The 19,700-nt window shown below is 46.7% G+C and overlaps 1 protein-coding gene across 1 annotated transcript in view; it reads left to right on the plus strand.

Moving 5' to 3' along the window:
• The window catches only part of LRRC38 (leucine rich repeat containing 38), a gene marked incomplete at its 5' end in the record, with an annotated part of 35,538 nt that extends 16,176 nt beyond the window's left edge, over nt 1-19,362 (plus strand). The window contains 1 exon segment of the mRNA XM_004603648.2: nt 17,889-19,362. Within this exon segment, the coding sequence (XP_004603705.2) occupies nt 17,889-18,142 (254 nt within the window).
• Nucleotides 19,363-19,700: the final 338 nt, after the last annotated feature.

Below are 19,700 nucleotides of genomic sequence, written 5' to 3' on the forward strand. Positions count from 1 at the left end.
GACTCAACCCTAAATACCTCACCCTAAGGTCACAGTCCTCCAACCATGACTCTCTGATCCTATAATGGCAGTGGCCACAATAGTAGGACTCCCCCTTCCCGCCCCCGCCCCACACGCTGAAAACCACAGATGGGAGTATTTGCTGCTAAGATCCCAGGCCCTTGCTTGGATCTTGTAGTAGGAAGAGTCATTAATGTAACAATCACCAATCAGGCTTCTGGCATTTCAGGAACAGCATAATTGTGCTTTTGAGTACATTGTTCTGGAGTTGCTTGTGTAAAACTCTGGAGGCTGTCATGGAAGTGCCAGCATTTTCATGCAGCGTGGGAAAATAAATAATGGTTGCAATAGCACAGATGAGGGGTTCTGTCCTGGGGACAGCGGAACCAACAGAGGGATAGAACCAACAGAGAGAGATGGGGGAGAGAGAGATGGGGGAGAGAGAGAGAGCGAGAGAGCGAGAGAGCGAGAGAGAGAAAGAGAGAGAGAGAGTGAGAGAGAGAAAAAGAGAGAATTCTTCCCTGTAGAGAGGAAAGGATGGACATGGCCCAGGGGAGAGAGAGGAGGTAGCACCTCTGAGCAGACATGAGGGAAGAGACACCCCATCTTCTATGGAAGGAATGAAACTGCTAAGGAAAGGTCAAGTGACATTCCACAGAAGGCCAAGATCCGAATAAGCTTGGCCGTGTTGCAGGCGCACAGTGACAAAAGGAAAGGAGGCGTTGACGATAACTCTGCTTGCCTTATATTTCAATTTAAAAGTATGTGTTTTGCAGGACTAGGAATGGAAACTGGGGCCTCACAAGGCAAGTGTTGTACTCCAGAGCGCCATTCCCAGCCCCTTCTGCTTGCCTTTAAATCCAGACCACCACAGACCAATTGTATGACTTTGGGCAAAGCCACACAGCTTCCCTGAACACTGGTCTCTGTATCTGAAACACTCCAGTTGTCTGTATGTGCAACCAAAGCAGCTATTGTTAGTCACAATAGCCAAGGGGTGTAAGGAATCTGCAGGCCCATTGACAGATGACGGAATAAACAAAATATGGCTCCTTCATGCTGTGGAATATTATTCAGCCTTGAAGGCAAGGGAATTCTGTTACATGCCACAGTCTAAATGAGCCCTGAGGATGTTATGTCAAGTGAAATAAGTCAGACACTAAAGGATAAATACTGTCTAATGAACTTAGATGAGGCTTCTAGAGCAATCAGATTCATGAAGACAGAAGGCAGAGATAGAAAAGGGTGCCAGGAGCAGGAAAAAGAATAGTGGGGAATTATTGTTTCATGGAAATGTGGTTTCAGTTTTACAAGGTAGAGTTCTGGGGATGCTGGTGGTGACAGTTACACCAAAATGAGTGTACATTATGCCATGGGGCTGTGAGCTTAAGAAATGGCTAAGGGGATTACGTTTATGTTATATATATATATATATATATATATATATATTTCACCCTAACTAAAGTTTTCAAAAATTCCTATTTGTATGTAGGAGGGTGTTGGGCCACAGACCTGGCAGTGCTCAAGCGTCACTCTTGGCTTTGTGCTCAGAAGTGGCTCCTGATGGTGCTTGGGCGAACCGTGCATGGTGCCAGGAACTTAGCCAGCATTGACTGTGTGTAAGGCAAAGATAACTTTTAAATAAACACCCCTTGAATTGTTAGGAATTGTAAAAAACTAAAGCACGCCCACGGGAGTGTACACTCACGGGCTCTCCAGGCGGCTCTGTCTCACTGCCCGCATTCAGTGCTCTGGAACCGCTGTGTATGGGCTGGATCAGGACAGCCGTTGGCCAAGGACCGGCAAGGGAAGAACGAGGACCAAGCTGGTTGCTGATTAGTTACCGTTTATTCAATCTTCCATCTTTCTCATCTCCCGCACTCCCAGCTCCGTCCTCTCTCTGCATCAACCGCAGCCTCTCTCTCCCCTAGTCTCTCCTCCTACTTGTCTCTCCCACCTTGCCCTCTAGGCTACACCCAGCCAGGTAGCAAAATCAACATAAGAAAGCCCTTCCTGAGGGCAGAGCATTCCAAAGCCCTTCCTGACTCTTAAGGTTTTTTTCCTTTCCTTAGTCCAAACACTTATTAACATCTTAATACTAGTTATTTTTGTATGGACATAGCAAGAGATACATTGAGGCTTGCAAGGCAGCTCTCCTGGCAACATCTTGCCACAGACTCAGACCACAGCACTCAGGCCAGATTAATCATTCCTCACCCTAGCGGGGTCCAAATCTAGTTATCACTGTTTGGATCATGACAACATTTGTCCATGATCAAGCTCTTAACTTATAGTTAAGCATTAGGCACTTTGGCCAGGCCCATCTCAATGCCAGGGTAGCACACAACTCACCGCTTGCCCTGGGTCCGTCTCGTCCCTCGCCGGGACCCTGCTTTTGGGGGTGCTAGGAAGTAAGGGCAGCTGAGGCTTAGGTCGAGAGAACAGATGCCCAGGAGGAAAATATCATGTAGAGTCAAATGACTTCCAGGTTACAAAAGCATAGCATTTGCTAAGTCTTTCTGTGTCCATACAAAAAGGACATTGCTCTGAATAAACTATGCAAAGGACTCAAGGAGAAAAGAAAAACAATATTTACAAGTCAACAGAACACTAAGAAAGAAGCTACAAATAAACCAAGAGGAATGGGAGCACTGTAAAGGGAGTAACTCAATAAACCTAAGCTACCTGAGGCTATGTAATCCTACAGGAATGTTCATATTATTTTCCAGAAAGACTGGTGCACATTGGTGAAGGGATTGGTGTTGAAACATTGCATGCCTAAAACCCAATCATGAATCATTTTGTAATTTCATGGTGACTAGAACCAAAAAAAAAACCTCCCCGCCTGGGCCTCCTAGCAATACTGGTGTGTTGCATGTAATCCCCAGCACTGGAAAGCTAACCTAGCTGGATCAGAGTATTACCAGGAATGGCTCCAAGACCCCTCAGCACTACATTGGTGGCTTCCTACAAACGAATGAACAAACAAACTGGGCTGATTTTAAGAATCATGGCAGAGCAGACCTTCTCAGCCTCAGTACTGTAGACAACTCTTTTCCAGGGCCTTTCCTGTGCCCTGAAGATGCTGATCTGTGTCTTGTATACACTCAATGCCAGTATCTCTTAACCAGTGAAACAACCAAAAATATATTTCTAGACAGTGCCAAGTACCCACCAAGCCATGGGGCTAGACTCTCTGCAATGGAGAGCCACTGCTCTAAAGGGTCGTAAGGAGAGAGAGTCTCTTGAGACAGTGGGGGTGGAGTGCTTCTCCTAGGTCCTGCTCGATGGTATTTTTGGCCACTTTCAAGACACTTGACACATCGAATAAACTTGGGTGCTCAGAAGGGCAGGCCAGGGAAAGAAACTTTCTCTCAGCATCTTTCTCTGAGTATCTGTGTGGAGCATTGATCGCCATCGTGGGGAGGTGGTGGGAAGAGCCAGATTCCTGGGGGTCAGGACTAGACTTCCTCATGCTGGTCTTTGCTAGAAGGTTCTATCTGAGCAGGTCATTGGCAGTTAACTGGACACAGCTTGGTATTCTCAGCACTTGGCCCAGGACCCAGTTCACGGCACATGTGGGTTATTGATGATTGAGGGGTGGTATGGGCATATGTGGTACAGATGGTGGGGGTCACAGTGGCAGGAGCAGTGGAGGTGATGACAGTGATGATGATGGTGGTGGTGATGGAGGTGGGTGTGTCCTTCCCAGGGCACTGACATTGTAACCCTCAGTGATGAGCTGCTCCTTTCTTTTTAGGGGGAGGGAAAGCTGGGAAAAGTGCCCTGGGGTCAGTGGACTTTCCTCACTTGTGTGTACACCGAAGTGGAGGGTGTCCCAGGCTAGGGACTCGAAGTCTGGCTGGAGCATAGGTGAGTGGCAGCTGTCACCTCCCCTGCAGAGTCCCCCTGGTTATGCTGCCCCTTCTTATGCTGAAATCCCAGAGGATCCAGCAGGCATTCTCTTTTATTTTTTTTGAAGATTGTTGTGCATATTTAAATTTAGAAATTAATACTAGTGTGAAATTCTTTTTTTTGAATGAAAATTCTCTTTTATTTATTTTTTAAAATTTATTTTATTGAATCACCATGTGGCAGTTTACAAAGTTCTCAGGCTTATGTCTCAGTTATACAATACTCAAACACCCTTCCCTTCACCAATGCCCATATTCCACCACCAAAAACCCCAGTATACCTCCCGCCCCCCCGCCCCTCCCCGCTCCCCCCGCTCCCCCCGCTTCCCCTGCCCCCGCCTGCATAACTGATAAATTTCACTTTGTTTTCTCTTTACTTTGATTATATTCCATATTTCAACACAAAACTCACTATTGTTGCTGGAGTTTCCCCCCAAAAAGACAGCCCTACTGCCAAGGAAGCATTTGATAATTAGTTTTCCATTGCTGAGAATGAAGAGATATTAAGTCCCACTGTTCCAAGTACATAACTTTTTTTTTTCCCCTCCTTCCCGCGCCACCAAGTTCGTGCCTGCTTAGTAATCCTCATAATATGACTGACGCCATGCTGCCTGACAAAGGGAAAAAAAACCGAGAAAGAGGGATATTTCCTGTCCTCAGCTGGCGTGGGGCTATGGCTTAGTTGACAGTCTAGCAGCATGTCTGCAAGCAGTTTCTGGGACCAAAAGTAGTCTAGTTGGTTTCCGGGTTCTGGCAGATCAGCAGCTAAGTGGCCTCACAAAAGTGTGGCTACCCGGGTGGAATTTTGGTGTAGCGTGTGCTGGTATCAGCCCCGGCCCAAGACTGCCCAAGAGTCCCGCTGTTCCAAGTACATATTTTTTTTTCCTTTTTTCCCGTTCCCGCACCACCAAGTTCGTGCCTGCTTAATAGATATCATAATATGGCTGACGCCACGCTGCATTTCTTCCCGAAAAAGGAAGAGATTCGAGAAAGAAGGATATTTCCTCTCCTCGGCCAGCGTGGGGTTATGGCTTAGTTCACAGTCTAGAGAAATGGCTGCTAGTTTGATTACCTTCAATATTTCAACAAAAGACTCACTATTATTGTTTGGATTTCCCCCCAAAGTCCGATCTGCTAAAAAGGAACTATTTCATATTGCTGACAATTAGGAGATATTAGGTCGCGCGGCCGCTGCCGCAGCTACGCGGTTTTGGATTTCTGTATAAAGTCCAGGGAACATTCTGCCAGAAATTACATCACTGCAAGCTTTTACTCCCCTTTTGTGGTGCTCATAAGATGGAAAAGCCTGGAGAGAGAAACCCTTCCCTGCTGTCGCAGCTTGGGGTAGAGGCTCAGTTCACAGTCTGGAGGCATTTCTGTGGGCTGCTGGTGTCCAAAGTAGTTCATTTGGCCTCCGCGATCCTGCTCGTGCAGCAGCAGCGGAGGAAAGGTTGCGCATGTGTGTCCGATGGGCTTAAGTATTGGTAGAGGGCGGCGCCGGTACTCCTGCCCCCTGGGATCTCCTGAGTGTCCTGCAGCAGCTGGGCTGGTGCCTCCATTTTGTGCTCAAAAAGCAGCAATCGCTATGCTGTGCCCTGGAGGGAAGAGTTGAGAGAGAAAGAAAAAAAAAGAGAAATACCCTGCCCTGCTGTCGCAGCCTGGGGTAGAGGCTCAGTTCACAGTCTGGAGGCATTTCTGTGGGCTGCTGGTGTCCAAAGTAGTTCATTTGGCCTCCGCGATCCTGCTCGTGCAGCAGCAGCGGCAGAAAGAGTGTGAAATTCTTGAGTCATTCTTTTTCTTTAGAACTTTGCACTCACTATCATTTTATTATTACTATTATTATTAGTGGATCACCATGAGATACAATTATAGCACTGTAGCACTGTTATCCTGTCCCGTTGTTCATCGATTTGCTCGAGTGGGCACCAGTAATGTCTCCATTGTGAGACTTGTTACTGTTTTTGGCATATCGACTATACCACGGGTAGCTTGTGAGGCTCTGCCATGCGGGCAGGATACTCTTGGTAGCTTGCCAGGCTCTCCGAGATGGACGGAGGAATCAAACCGGATTGGCCACATGCAAGGTAAACGCCCTACCCACTGTGCTATTGTTTCAGTCCAATTACAGACTTATAAACTTTTGTGCTTGCATTCCAGTCACACAATGATCGAGTACCCATCCCTTCACCAGTACTCATTCTCCACCACCAATAATTCCAGTATCCCTCCCACCATCCCCACCCTATCCTCCCCCACCCTACCCCACCCCGCCTCTGTGACAGGGCATTTTCTTTTGTTTTCTCTCTCCTTTTGGGTGTTGTGGTCTGCAATAGAGATATTGAGTGGCCATTATGTTTGGTCTATAGTCTACTTTTAGCACATATTTCCCATCCCAAGTGGGTCCTCAGAACACCCTTTACCTGGTGTTCCCAGTGGGCATTCTTTTTTTTAAAAAATTTTTTTTATTAGTGAATGTAAGGTATAGTTACAGACTTACAAACTTTCGTGCTTGCATTTCAGTCATACAATGGTCCAGTGCCCATCCCTCCAGCAGTGCCCATTTTCTACCACCAATGGTCCCAGCATCCCTTTCCCCACCCCCACCCCACCCCACCTCTGTGGCAGGGCATTCCCTTTTGCTCTCTCTCTCCTTTTGGGTGCTGTGGTTTCCAGCAGGCATTCTTGATCTTGTGCTGCTGATGCATCTTCTAGTGGAAATCAGCTGATGACTTAATCAGATGCTTTGCCTGCTGCCAGAGACAGGGCGGACCCCTGGGAATTGCCTGTGCAGCAGTGGATGTTGAAGGAAAGTGATGGTGAAGAACAAAGGTCAGTGCTGTCAGGAGTCGGACTGGAGTCCGCTTGCACTGACTCTGCAAGCCCCTTCTCCTCTCCATCCTCAAAGCTACACACCTGAGCTCTGGGGGACTGACTGAGCTCACCTCAGGTGTGTTCAGGCCTTTCTGCCGAATCTCTGTCACTGTCAGTGTCCTCCCATTGTTCATCGATTTGCTCGAGCGGGCACCAGTAACGTCTCCATTGTGAGACTTGTTACTGTTTTTGGCATATCGAATATGCCACAGGTAGCTTGCCAGGCTCTGCCATGCGGGCGAGATACTGTCAGGGCTCTCTGAGAGGGACAGAGGAATCAAACCTGGGTCGGTTGCAGACAAGGCAAATGCCCTACCCGCTGTGCTATCGCTCCAGCCTGCTGAATGTCTATCTTACCCTAATTTAGTGAATCGGTTGCACCTGACCCTTTTTTTAAATTGTCTTCTTTCTTCATTGTTTGGGAATTCCTCTTGTTGCAAGAACAATCATTTGGTTAATTGTACTATAATTGACACCTGACAAGATATTATATTTAAGGCAATATATGTATATTTATTTTCTAATATAACAGATAGATTATATGTATAGCTTAGATTTGTGTCTTAAAGTTTCTGTGTTTTGCTAAGTGGTCATGACAATGATTCATCATACATCACTATGCTAGTTACACATTTTGTATGTGTGTGTTGAAATATCTTTTTGCTGGGGGCGGGTATATGGAGCCATGACTGGTGGTGCTCAGGACTTACTCCTGGTTCTGTGCTCAGGGATCACTCCTGGCAGTGCTCACGGGCCCATATTCAGTGCTGGGGATCAAACCTGGGTCAGCAAACATCTTACTCACTGTACTATCTCTCTAGCCCATGAAATCCCTCAAGAATGAAATCATTTACATTCTACTTCAAATACTTAGCTCTGCAGTGCCACAACTCACCCTGTTGTGAGGTCCGTTGTAGACCAAGCAGCTGCAGCAAGGGTCCTGGAGCCTGGAACTTCCCCAGGGTCTTGGCTGGGACAAACTTAGAATCCCATGTCCACAAAGAGCAGTGAGCAGAAAGGTTAGAGCCTGTGTTCTGTCTAGACTCCCAGGCACCTAACTTCTCTGGGCCTTTTATCAACTACCCATCTAGTGGGTTGTTAGTCACCCACTAATGGACCACACAGCCGCATATTTTAGGGAGCTGGTGTTGGTAGTGGCTGAGTCACAGCCTTCAGAGGTGTCTTTGATCTAACCCTCATGCTGTGAAATCTGACTGCGCTGCTGAAAGTGGGCTTGAGGCTGTAACAGGACGAAAGGTATTTCTGTTTTCTGATGTTTTTTGGGTTTGAAGCTCCAGAAGACTGACAGAGAGCATGCCCTGGGGGTTCAGCTCAGCTGAGTTTTCTCCCACAGACAGAGGAAGGACCCCAGAGAACTGTCTTCATGCAGGAAGAGGGTGGGGGAGCCCCCTGCCCTGGAGCTCTGGCTGCAGCAGTGAGTCGTCTGGAGTGAAGCAGATCCCTCCTTCCCAGCCCTCCCTGCCGCCTTCCCTCCCCTGGACACGGCTTGCAAAAGCTCTTTGCACAGGTCTTGAACTGGGCCTGAATACCCCCAAGCAGCACAGCCAGTGAGGCCATGGAGCAGCAGTCCACTCTCCTGCAGAGAAACACAGGTCAGCTCCTGCAGCTCATCACGTCGGGAGAGATGAAAAAGCGACACAACTCATCGGGAATCATTAAAACTGTGCACAGATGCTCCAAGCAGCTTTGTCTCTGGTATTAAAAATAAATAAACAAATAAATAAATAAAAGAGCCCTGGAAATATTCTGGGGTTGTGCGAGACAGTCACACTCATCCATGAATCAAATCCCCTGCCCTCGTGACAAGTGATGCTTGATAGCTGGAGAGTGAGAAGGTGCCTCCGGTGCAGTTTCCAACAGAGTGACAGAGATTTGTATTGGGAGGAGTGAGGTGCATGTACACACAGGAAAACATGCAGAAAGGATATGCCAACATAGAGGAGATTAGAATTTGTGGGCTATTTTATCCTCCTTTTGGTTCATTTCAATAATTTTGTCCTATGTATTGTCTTTGGATACTAACTGGGTTTACAACAACGAAAGGTTCTTTATCTGTTGTTGGCGAGGTGCCCTCCTGAGGGTCCTCAGGAAGACTGTGCAGTGCTGGGGATCGAACCCAGGACCTCACCCCTGTAAAGCATGTGTTCTATCACTTAAGTCATACCCCTGGACACCCACTCCATCAGTTATTTATTTATTTATTTTTGGTTGATTTACTAGCCATGCTCAGGGGATATAGAGGTCATTCTCGAGACATGCAGCCTTATGGTACAGGCCTGACTGTTCCATGCTCAGGCTGGCAACATAGTGTTGTTCAAATCCCAATGGTACTGTGTCCCTAGAAGTCCTCAGGGCAGTTCTTAGGCAGTATTTAGCCTATGCTCTAGCCCTTTGAGCTATTTCTGAATGATCCCCCCATCCCCACCCTCCCAATTAATTTTTTGGGGGGTTTAGTGTTTGGACCACATCCAGTGATGCTCCTGGTTCTGTACTCAGGAATTACTCCTGGCGGGCTTAAAGGACCAAATGGGTTGCTGGAAATCTAGCCCAGATCAACCTCATACAAGGAAAGGGCTCTACCCATTGAACTATCTCTTCAGCCCCCCAAATATTTTTAATGACAAAGTAGACCTGTTGTTGTTCAGGCTTAGGTAGTTCCTGGGAGGCCAGACCAGGGGAAAAACCCCAAGAGATCTTTTGGCTTCAGGCTGGTTGGTTGGCAAGGAGTGAGAGATTAATCTCAATCTCCCATCTGATGTGTCACTGTCTATTTTGGGAGAATGGCAGCTCTTCACCCTCACCAGCTCAGGTGCCAGTAGCTGGGGAAAAGTCATTCATCAAGGGGAGAGCGCCATCCTGCCCAAGGAGGTAGCGCTTCTCTTTAGAGCAGGCTCCAGTGCCAAAAGTAGAGGTGCTGAGAGAAAAGGAGGCTCCGTGGCCTGTTCTGCCTGGGCCAGAAGATGCTGGAATCTGCTCTTCAGTGGAAGGTCTATAGAGGTTCAGGGTTGGAGGACCCAGAGCAGACCAAAGGTGGCTCTCAACCTCACATCACACCTGTCCACAGAACTGAGATGAAACATTTCTACTTGATGGAACCATTTCTACTCCTCTGAAGTCCTAAGTTTTGTGGGATAGCTAGCCACTGAGGGGATTTGCAACAGTGGAATGGAGGCTGAAAGGATGGGTGTCCTCCTCATCCTTGAACTTTGCTTTCCTCTAACCTGTGGGCTGGGGGTTCTTGCGTTTCAACCACAGAAGCCAGATCTGGCTAATGTGGGCAGGGAAGGCACTTTTGCAAGGATGCCAGGTAATTTAGAGAATGAAAGAGCAGGCCAGGAAAGCAGCTCAGAAAAGAACAAAGCAGCTCCCAGCTGATGAATGAATTCTCCAGGATGGGGCTGCTGGATGAAGTGAGTCCCTATCCTCTTTTTTGGTTCTACACCCAAGGTATACATATACTGATCAGAGAGATGCTGGCCATTGTGATTCAACTACTCCACAAAAACACCTGACAAAGACCTTCCGGTGGTGAGAAATGGAGGATAAACTTCAGAACCAGGGTCTTCCTAGCATTAGGCACAGAATTTGTTTTGGTTTGGTGTTTGAATCACATCCAACAATGCTCCTGAATCTGCATTGAACCAGAGAAATGCAAAGCCAAACTACACTAAAAGATGAGGTATTGCTTCACTCCCATTAAAATCCATTCTTACATCTTCAGTTAAGGGTCTATTGGTGCTGCAGAATACTTAGAAGACTGCCTGCCACGTGGTAAAGTGACGAGAGAGGTTTGATGATTTGCTAATATTCATTAAAAATATATGAGAGGGGCTGGAGAGATAGTACAGTGGGCCAGGTGCTTGCCTTGCATGCAGCTGACCCAGGTTCAATCCCCAGTATCCCACATGGTCCCCCAAGTCCCACCAGAAGTAATTCCTGAGTGCAGAGCTAGGAGTAACCCCCGAGCGTTGCTGGGTGTGCCTCAAAAACAACCCAAAACACTCCCAAATATGTGAAGGACATGAGGGATTCGGCAGGAAGCAACAACAACCAGATTGACTTCTCAAAGCTAATGCTTGAGTGGGGAGGGGCAAGAAAGCAGGAAAATAAGTAAATTCATGGACAACAGAAAATAAGTTAATACGAATTGCTGAGTGCTAGCGAGACAAGTCTTGAAGGTTTGAAGGAGATGTTGGAAAATGAGGGGGTGGTGGGTAGATCAGGACAGGAGAGTTTCTCTGATAAGGAAGCATTCTGAGCAGACACTTAGAAAGGTGTGAGCCGGCAGAAGGAACAGGGACAACAGGCCTTAATAGAGGGTATTTGGGGCATTGGGGGAACAGCAGGTCAGATGGAATGAGGGGTTTCATAAAAATTGTGAATTTTTTTCTAAGAGAAAGAGGGAGTGGGGAGGTTGAACAGGGAATGATGGAATGTCAGTTTTTCATGAAAAGTGTTTCTGGGATCCATTTCCTTACCTGTGTGTGTGTGGAGGATGATCCCGTTTATCTCCTCAAGGAAATTTATGTGTGCTAAGGGGTGTGGGCTGCCTCAGAATGTAGGTGCTCAATTAGTGCTATCTTCATGTGCACACATAAGATTCTTCTAGTTTAGGGCATGGATGAGTACCCAGGAGGGGGCGGGTGAGTTATGCTGAACTTGGAGAGATGAATGTTCCTTCTTTCCAATTCTGCCCAGTGTGTTGCTAAGTCTCCTCTGTGCTCTCTGAGCCCGACTGTCCACGCGGGGTTGACTTGCTTTGCAATGTAGCTGCTAATCCCTGATGAAATATCACATGCGGAGTGTTTAGAAGAGAATGACCTTCACTTAAAAAGAGGGGCAGACTGATAAGTGCATGAAAAGATGTTCAACATCTCTAGAAATGCAAAGCCAAACTACACTCAAAGATGAAGTATTGCTTCACTCCCATTAAAATGCCACTCTTATATCTTCAATGTAAAATGACAAGCATGGGGAAGGATATGGAGAATTGGACTGCTGGCAGCAACATAGAGTGGTCTGAAAACTGTGGAAAACAATGGAGCTCCTCGAAAAATTTTAACACAGGGCAGCTAGAGATAATTCAATGGGCTGAAGCACATGTTTTGCTTGCAGGAGACCCAGGCTTAATTCCCATCACCGTGTAGAAGTCATCTCTGAGCACTGAGCCAAAATAGTTCCCAAGCACCACTGGGTGTGGCCTCCCCCCCAAAAAACAAACAACTTCTGGGTATAGATGCAAAAGAATGGAAAACAAAAACCTCAACAGATACTTGTATGCTGATATTCATAGCAGCATTACTTCTAATGATCAAAAAATAGAAGTGGCCCAAAGTGTCTGTCAAGACGCGAAGAAATAAAACCAGTGTAGTAAACCCAAACAATGGATTCAGATTTTAAAATGAAGGAAATCTGACACATGTTATAACATGATGGATTTAAATTTTTTCCTTAGTGAAATGAGCCAAACATAAAAGAGCTCATAATGTATAATCTCACTGAGATGATTTGGCTGATTCACAGAGACAGAATGTAGGATGATGGTGGCTTACCAAAGGCTTGGGTAAGTAACGCTGTGAGATTTATTTTAAAGCATGAAGAGTTAGGGGTGGGGGATAAAAAGGTTTTGGAAATAGTGGTGATGATTGTGCAACATTGTGAGTATCCTTAATGCATCTCTAAAATGGTAACACTTATGTATATTTTACCACAATAAAAAATGCAAAGAAGAACAAGAAGAAGAAGGAGGTGGAGGAGTCATCATTCCTCTTTAACCAGAGACTGATTCTTCTTTGAGGAGAACTTCCAAATAGTGTTTAGGGGTGTGGTCACCCCTGGTAATACTTGGAAAACTAAGCCAGATGGTTCAGTCATCTGATCTGCAGTGACAGTATTACCTATGCTCAGCAGAACTGTGTGCCACCAAGGTCACCAGGTCAGGGTGCAAGGATTCAAACTCTGGCTCTTGAGATCCTGAACCCAGCACTGTCTCTCAAATGCCCGAAGACTGATTCTCCACATGCAGGTCATCAGTTTTTGACATGGCTGAGACCCTAATGGGCTCTGATTCGGAACTTTTTCTACCTCCCTAACTTATATTTCTTAAGTAAAGGAAAGAAGACAAGTTCATTGTCCTCTCAGCCTCATGCAATTAGGAAAGCATCTCTCTGGCTACTGTTGAAAATGCAAAGCCAAACTACACTCAAAGATGACAGGATAAGCACTGTGGTGGTGAATCCTGTGTGCCAATTGGCTGAACCATACGGTGCACAGAAATGAAATCACTTATTATTATTCTGTATATCTGGGTGATGGGGTGTTCTTGGATGAAATGACCGTTTGTATCAGGAGACCCAGTAAAGCAGATAGCTCTCGCCAATGTCCATCCAGTCAGCCTGAGGATGGTTAGAATGGTACAGCTGCTTATTTGAATAAGAGGACACTCCTTCTAGCTTGCTTTATTGAGCTGGGACATTAGTTATTTTTTGTCTCTAGATTTAAACTGAAACAACAATCTGCCTGGATTTTGAGCTTGCTGGCCCTTGGAACATAGTCATACCATCTACAGCTTATCTGTTGCATATCCTGGAATTTCTCCAACTTTATAATCCTGTGTTCATCTATTTTTCCCAGCTATTTATTTATTTATTTATTTATTTATTTAATGTTTTTGGTGAATCACCATGTGGTACAGTTACAAAGTTGCAAACCTTTGTGCTTATGTTTCAGTCATACAATGATCGAGTACTCATTCCTCCACCAATGCCTATTCTCCACCACCAATGTTTCCAGAATCCTACCCACCATCCTCACCCCATTCTTCCCTCCATCTCTGTGGAAGGTGCATTGCCTTTCACTCTCACTCTCATTTTGGGTGTTTTGGTTTGCAATACAAGTACTAAGTGGCCATCATGCTTGGTCTGTAGTCTACTTTCAGCACTGTGTTCATTTCTTAATATGCTCTCTCTCTCTCTCTCTCTCTCTCTCTCTCTCTCTCCTCACACAACTAGGCATGTGTGTATATGTGCATCTCTATCTAGATATGCTCAGACACATACACACCTACATATACATATTATTTCCCTATATAGAGAGAACTCTGTTTGATACAGCATCTTCCTCAGATCTCGAGTCAAATGTGGGTATAATTTGAATCTTTGAGTATCTGAATAATTATTGTGATGTTTCCCTTTCTGGCCATGAAGAAGCAGGCACGGAACAAAGAGCTTTCCTGATGCCCCCTCATTTTGTGTTCACACATCATCCTGAGGCTGGGCTGGCCCAGGGTCAGACCACATCAGGCAGTGCAGACGGCCCCGGTCAGCAGTCTGCTCTGATAGTCATGTCTGCATTTCCAAGCATCTGTGGAGCTCTTAGAGAAACTCTGCCAGGAGTTGACCTTTCGAGTCTGTTCAGATCAGAGCTGGAGACTAAGAGATTTAGTTAGAGGTTTTCTAGGGCATTTCTATAAAAGACATTTGATTCAGAGAGAGAACTCAAAAGGCGGGATACATGATTTGCATATATCTGGGTTCTATCCCTGGCACCAGAGGGTTCCTGGAGCACTGATGAAAGTGACCCTGTGGCATTTAGCTGGGAGGGGACCCTGAACATCACTGAATATGGCCCCAAACAAACAAAAAAAGGCACTTGGCCTAATGGGAGTTTTTCCTGAGGCACAGAAAGGCTAACACAGTTCCGGGCCTCACTGGGGGCCATGGGATGGTTGGAGTTCGTGGGTAGAGTAATTCTTGGCTCAGTCATTTCTGGTGTATCTGACCTTAGTCAAATCACTTGACTTTTCTGTTGCCCCTCTGAGAAGGGCATCTGACACATAGGGCATGCAAGGCCAGATAGAAAGTGACTTCACAGGGGAAGTGACATCACAAGAAAGTGCCACCACACAGGAAGACATATTTGCATCATGTTTCATAGACAGTTGAAGAGATGGGGAAGAATGGAGGACATTCCAAACCAGGGAGGGCTATGAAAGATATTCCCCTCCTCACTGGTGCACACCCATGCCAGTTTCCACGGCTCTCCAGCCTCTACCACCACTCCATTCTTTCTGCTTCCCTGACCACTGTTGGGGATTTTACACTTTCTACCTTACTTTGTGCACATGTTCTGATTTCCCTCTTGCTAGACTTAAGAATTCCTTGGGTATTCATGCCCTTCCGGGTACAGAAAGTGAGCTTGAAGCCTCACCCATTTTGTTTAATGCATCAGTTAAAGAGTATAATCATTAAATGCCTATTTACTTTTTGTGTTGTTGTTGTGTTCGGGGGGTCACACCTAGTGGTGCTCAGGACTTACTCCTGGCTCTGTGCTCGGGGATCACTACAGGTCGTGCTTTGCAACCATCTGAGATGTCAGGGATTGAACCCAGGTTGGCCGGGTACAAGGCAAGTGCCCTGCTTGCTGTTGTATCTATTGTCTGACCGGCTAAATGCCTATTTATTTGTCTTAAGAAGAGGATTTCCACTTTGTTCTGCTCGGAGTTTTATTTATTTATTTATTTAGGTTTTTTGGGTCACACCCGGTGATGCTCAGGGGATAATCCTGGCTCTGCACTCAGCAATTACTCCTGGTGGTACTCGGAGGGACCATATGGGATGACGGGGATCGAACCTGGGTCAGCTGCATGTATGGAAAATCGCTAACCACTGTACCATCGCCCCGGGTCCCCTAAATACCTATTTAATAATTAAGAGTAACCACATAGCCAAACTGCTTGGTCTAAAGCAGGGGTTCTTGTCTGAGGTATTTTGTGTCTTTCCCTGTCCCCTAGTGGGGCAAATGGTAGGGCCTGGGGCAGTTTTGTTGTGACACTGGGTGTTGGGACCACTGGCCTCTCCTAGGATGGTTTAATCCAGTGTTTCTCAACCTTTTCCTATTTGTAGCCCCTTCTGACCTGGTGTGAGACCTCCCCCTTGTCGCTTATCATTTGGCCCCCTAGTCTCATTCTGTGGTCTCTGATTTACAGTGATCTTCATTTGTGGTCCCCTTGGAGTATGTGGGGGCCCCACATGGCCTCTGGTTGAGAAATATTGCTCTAATCAACCTAGAATACACAGAACCGAACCCCCATATCCTGCAATAATCAAACCCCACTTGTCAATGGGGGTGAGGGTGAGAAATCCTGCTGTACAGCAAGATCCCATAAGAAAAGAAATTCTTTTCATTTTTTTTGCCTATTTATTTATTTATTTATTTATTTATTTATTTATTGTTTTTGTTTTTGGGGTCACACGTGGCCATGCACAGGGGTTACTCCTGGCTCTGCACTCAGGAGTTACCCCTGGCGGTGCTCAGGGGACCGTATGGGATGCTGGGAATCGAACCCAGGTCGGCCGCGTGCAAGGCAAACGCCCTACCTGCTATGCTATTGCTCCAGCCCCTTATTTATTTATTTTTTAATTAATTATTTTTTAAATTTTTTTATTAGAGAATCACTGTGATACACAGTTACAAACTTATGAACTTTTGTGTTCATAAGTTTGTAACTGCTGGGCCCGGCTGACTTTCTTTGTTGGGTTCTTTTTCTTTCTCTGCCCTTTGTGAGCAACAAACCCCTATTCAGCCAGTGTATCTAATTGAATCAGCTCCCTTGAGCGTGGTTCCAGAGTCCCCCAATTCAGGTGGGCTTGTGAGCGGCATTTTCCAAACAAGCTCATTTCCTGTAGCCACAGAGAAATGTGAGATGCCATTTTCTAAAAGCAATGCTTTATAGAAATGCCAAACCTAATCGCAAGGCACTAAAAAGAAAAGAAGGCTGTAGAAACCAGAATCAACTTGGGGAGTCCTGGCCAGACAGGGTTGGATTTAAAGGACAGGCTGTATGGGTTCGTGTTGTTTTGTGGTGTTGGTTTACCAGTTAACACAGCTCATTGAAGAGCGTGGCTTCTAGGAAGTTTATCTCAATAAATAGTGACCTGTTATGGGTTTAAAGACTGAAAATATTACCTTGAAATACTTGGAGACTGCCTGTGCTTTATGCATTGATGTCTGTCTTGCTTATTTTTATAAGGCTTTGCTAGTGGAGAGAAACTGTTAAGAGGAGGCAGGTCAATTGATTTTTCCCATTGAAGGAAATAGTGTCTGCAAGCAAATCTTGATATCACTCTGTGAAAGGCTTTCTAGGTCTGATGAAATGCACTTGAAAGGCTCAGAAAAAGAAAAAAAGCTAAACATTTGGCCTCATAAAGCAAAAGAAACCATCAAAAGCTGTAGGCCTGTCTTAACTGAGGAAAGCTACAGAGCTCTGGTCTGGCTAATTCCTTGGGAATGTAAGTAGAAGTTGATTCAGAGAGAGGAGGGGTTTCTGAGTCTGGTTGCTAGGCAATGGTTCCCATGGAGAGAAGAGCATCAGTGGGTTGGCTGCAGACTTCTTAAAAGATAAGCCAGGGCAGAAGGAAAGAGGATGCCCAGTGAAGCTTCGGCAGTCGTCTGTTTCTGAGCTGGAGAGGGAAAGATACACAAATGAAAACCCTCAAAGGTGGTGACAGGCTTGCATGCAATGAACGGGGCTGCTCTTTGCAGAATGGCAATCCGCTAATTAGCGAGGTATGAAAGCATGATCCTGACTTTCCACTAGTGCTGGAGATGGGGTTGAGGGCTAGCTCTTTGAAACCAAGAAGCACCAGAAGAAAAACAAAAGAGCAAGCCGTTGATGATTTTCCTGAGGATTCAAAGGAAGCCAAAGATGAGCAGAGATCGCAGACAGTTGAAAGGATGTTCTACACCCTAAACAAGTGGTAGGGCACATCTGTCACTAGCTGGCACAATGCAGACCTGGAGAATGCAGCGCCTTAGAGGGATCGCACCACCGCATTTTGGATTTTTCCGACAGTAAAGGGGTTTCAGTAAAAGAGCTTGAATTCCATCCAAACCAGCTCCCCTCCCCCACTCCCTTTTTCTGGTGTGTGTGTGGGAGGGTGGGGTGGGGGGAGGGGGGTGGAAGGGAATGCTCCTACTTTGTGCTTTGCAAACTCTAACTAGCCACCCCTCTCTCCCGCAACTTCAAGGCCATCCTGTGCTGTGGCCTAAACTTCTCTTTGGTTCTTCCCACCTTTTCCACAGGCCTGGAAGAAATCCAGTGCTCGCTGCCCATGGAGAACAGGAGGGTGTTCCTGCACGAGCTCTCCGAAGCCAGCTTCAGCGAGTGTAAGTTCAGCCTCTCACTCACGGACCTGTTCATCATCATCTTCTCGGGAGTGGCCGTGTCCATTGCTGCCATCATCTCCAGCTTCTTCCTGGCCACCGTGGTGCAGTGCTTCCAGAGGTGCACCCCCAACAAGGACACTGAGGACGATGATGAGGATGAGGATGACTGAGACGCTCCTCCCATTCCTCGCCTTCTAGTGCCCATGTTGGGGGCTGCCTTCGAAAAGAGACGGAAAGGCTGAAAGAGAAAAAAGGAATAAAAAAAATCCCCACTAGTGCCCAGGGCAGCCCTTGCTTCGGGACCGGCTGCCCTCCTCCCCCAAGAAACCAGTGGGACCTGTCATCTCGGAGTTTAGGTTCTGCAGAGCAGAGAAGCCCAGGAAGAGTGCCTGGAGGAAGCCCTGCCTCCAAGTTCTAGGTGTGTGTGTGAGGGGAGGTAATGGCCAAATCAGGTTCAGAGTTGCCAGCTGAGAAGCAACCCGGGGAACGTGAGGCTTGTGGCACAACAGAGCAGAGACCATCCTGGGCTCCCCGTGTCTCACCTGCACTGGGAAACCAGACACGCCTTCTCGCTCTGTAGGTGCTGCATTTCAGACAGTGGAGTTGCATGTCCAGGCCCCTCTCCTCTCTCTGGGGGTGTGATTTTTATTTCCCCCTTTTGGCTTCAGCAGCATTGGGATATCATGCAGAGAGCAAACTTACTTTCGGGTAAAATGGTTCCTAAGAAACAGTCAAGAACTAGCCAAGGGATGCTTGCTGTTTGATCTTGGCGAGTGGGCTGGGGCAACCTTTGTCAATGGAACTCAAATCTGATCCATCGCCTAAAAAAGTAGCAGCTCACAGAAGCCCTCTGTTCTGTTCCGACAACTGGGAAGACTCTGCTTAGAGTCACTCTTCCCTTCGAAGTCCTGCCAGCCACCTGGTTTTCTTCTTGTGTCTGCCACTCCACCTGCCCTGAGGATCTTCTGCGTACTTCCTGTGCTGGCCCCGTGTCCCTCTTGTCATCTGCATTTGCGCCAAACTTTCCCAGAGGCCAGCATTCCAATAGGCAAGTTGCATCAGACCAACAAAATGTGAAAGCAAATGAACAATCTGGGACGTGGCTTCTAAAGAGACCTTTGGTGGTGGCCTGAGGGTGGGTGTGACATTTCTTTGGAGCATGGGCTGCGACAGGCAGTGTTTTCCAGGAGGTGGAATGCAACCCTTTTGCATTTATCAGTGACAGTGTGAAGCAATGTCATACGGGTTAATGCAAACTGACATGTGTTCGTGGCTCTGGGCCTTGTTGGGGCTGAGAACTTGAATGAGGGGTTTAAGAGAAACCTTTGGGATAGTCTGGGAAGCACCTCTCCTTGTTTCTCAAATATATTCCTTTTGTTTCCTTTGTTCATTGCTCTGTGCATCTTTGCTTTCCACAAAGCTCTTGTGTGCTTGATGAGGACCAGAGACAAGTCCAGATGCCGTGGATGCACGCCAAGTGTATCACTGTATCACTGTCATCCCGTTGCTCATAGATTTGCTCAAGCGGGCACCAGTAACGTCTCCATGTTGTTACTGTTTTGGGCATATCGAATATGCCACAGGTAGCTAGCTTGCCAGGCTCTGCTGTGTGGGGGAGATACTCTTGGTAGCTTGCTGGGCTCTACAAGAGGGGCGGAGGAATAGAACCCAGTTCGGCCACGTGCAAGGCGAACACCCTACCTGCTGTGCTATCGCTCCAGCCCCACA

This window comes from Sorex araneus, chromosome 5 (genome assembly GCF_027595985.1).
Source record: "Sorex araneus isolate mSorAra2 chromosome 5, mSorAra2.pri, whole genome shotgun sequence".
Lineage (NCBI taxonomy): Eukaryota > Metazoa > Chordata > Mammalia > Eulipotyphla > Soricidae > Sorex > Sorex araneus.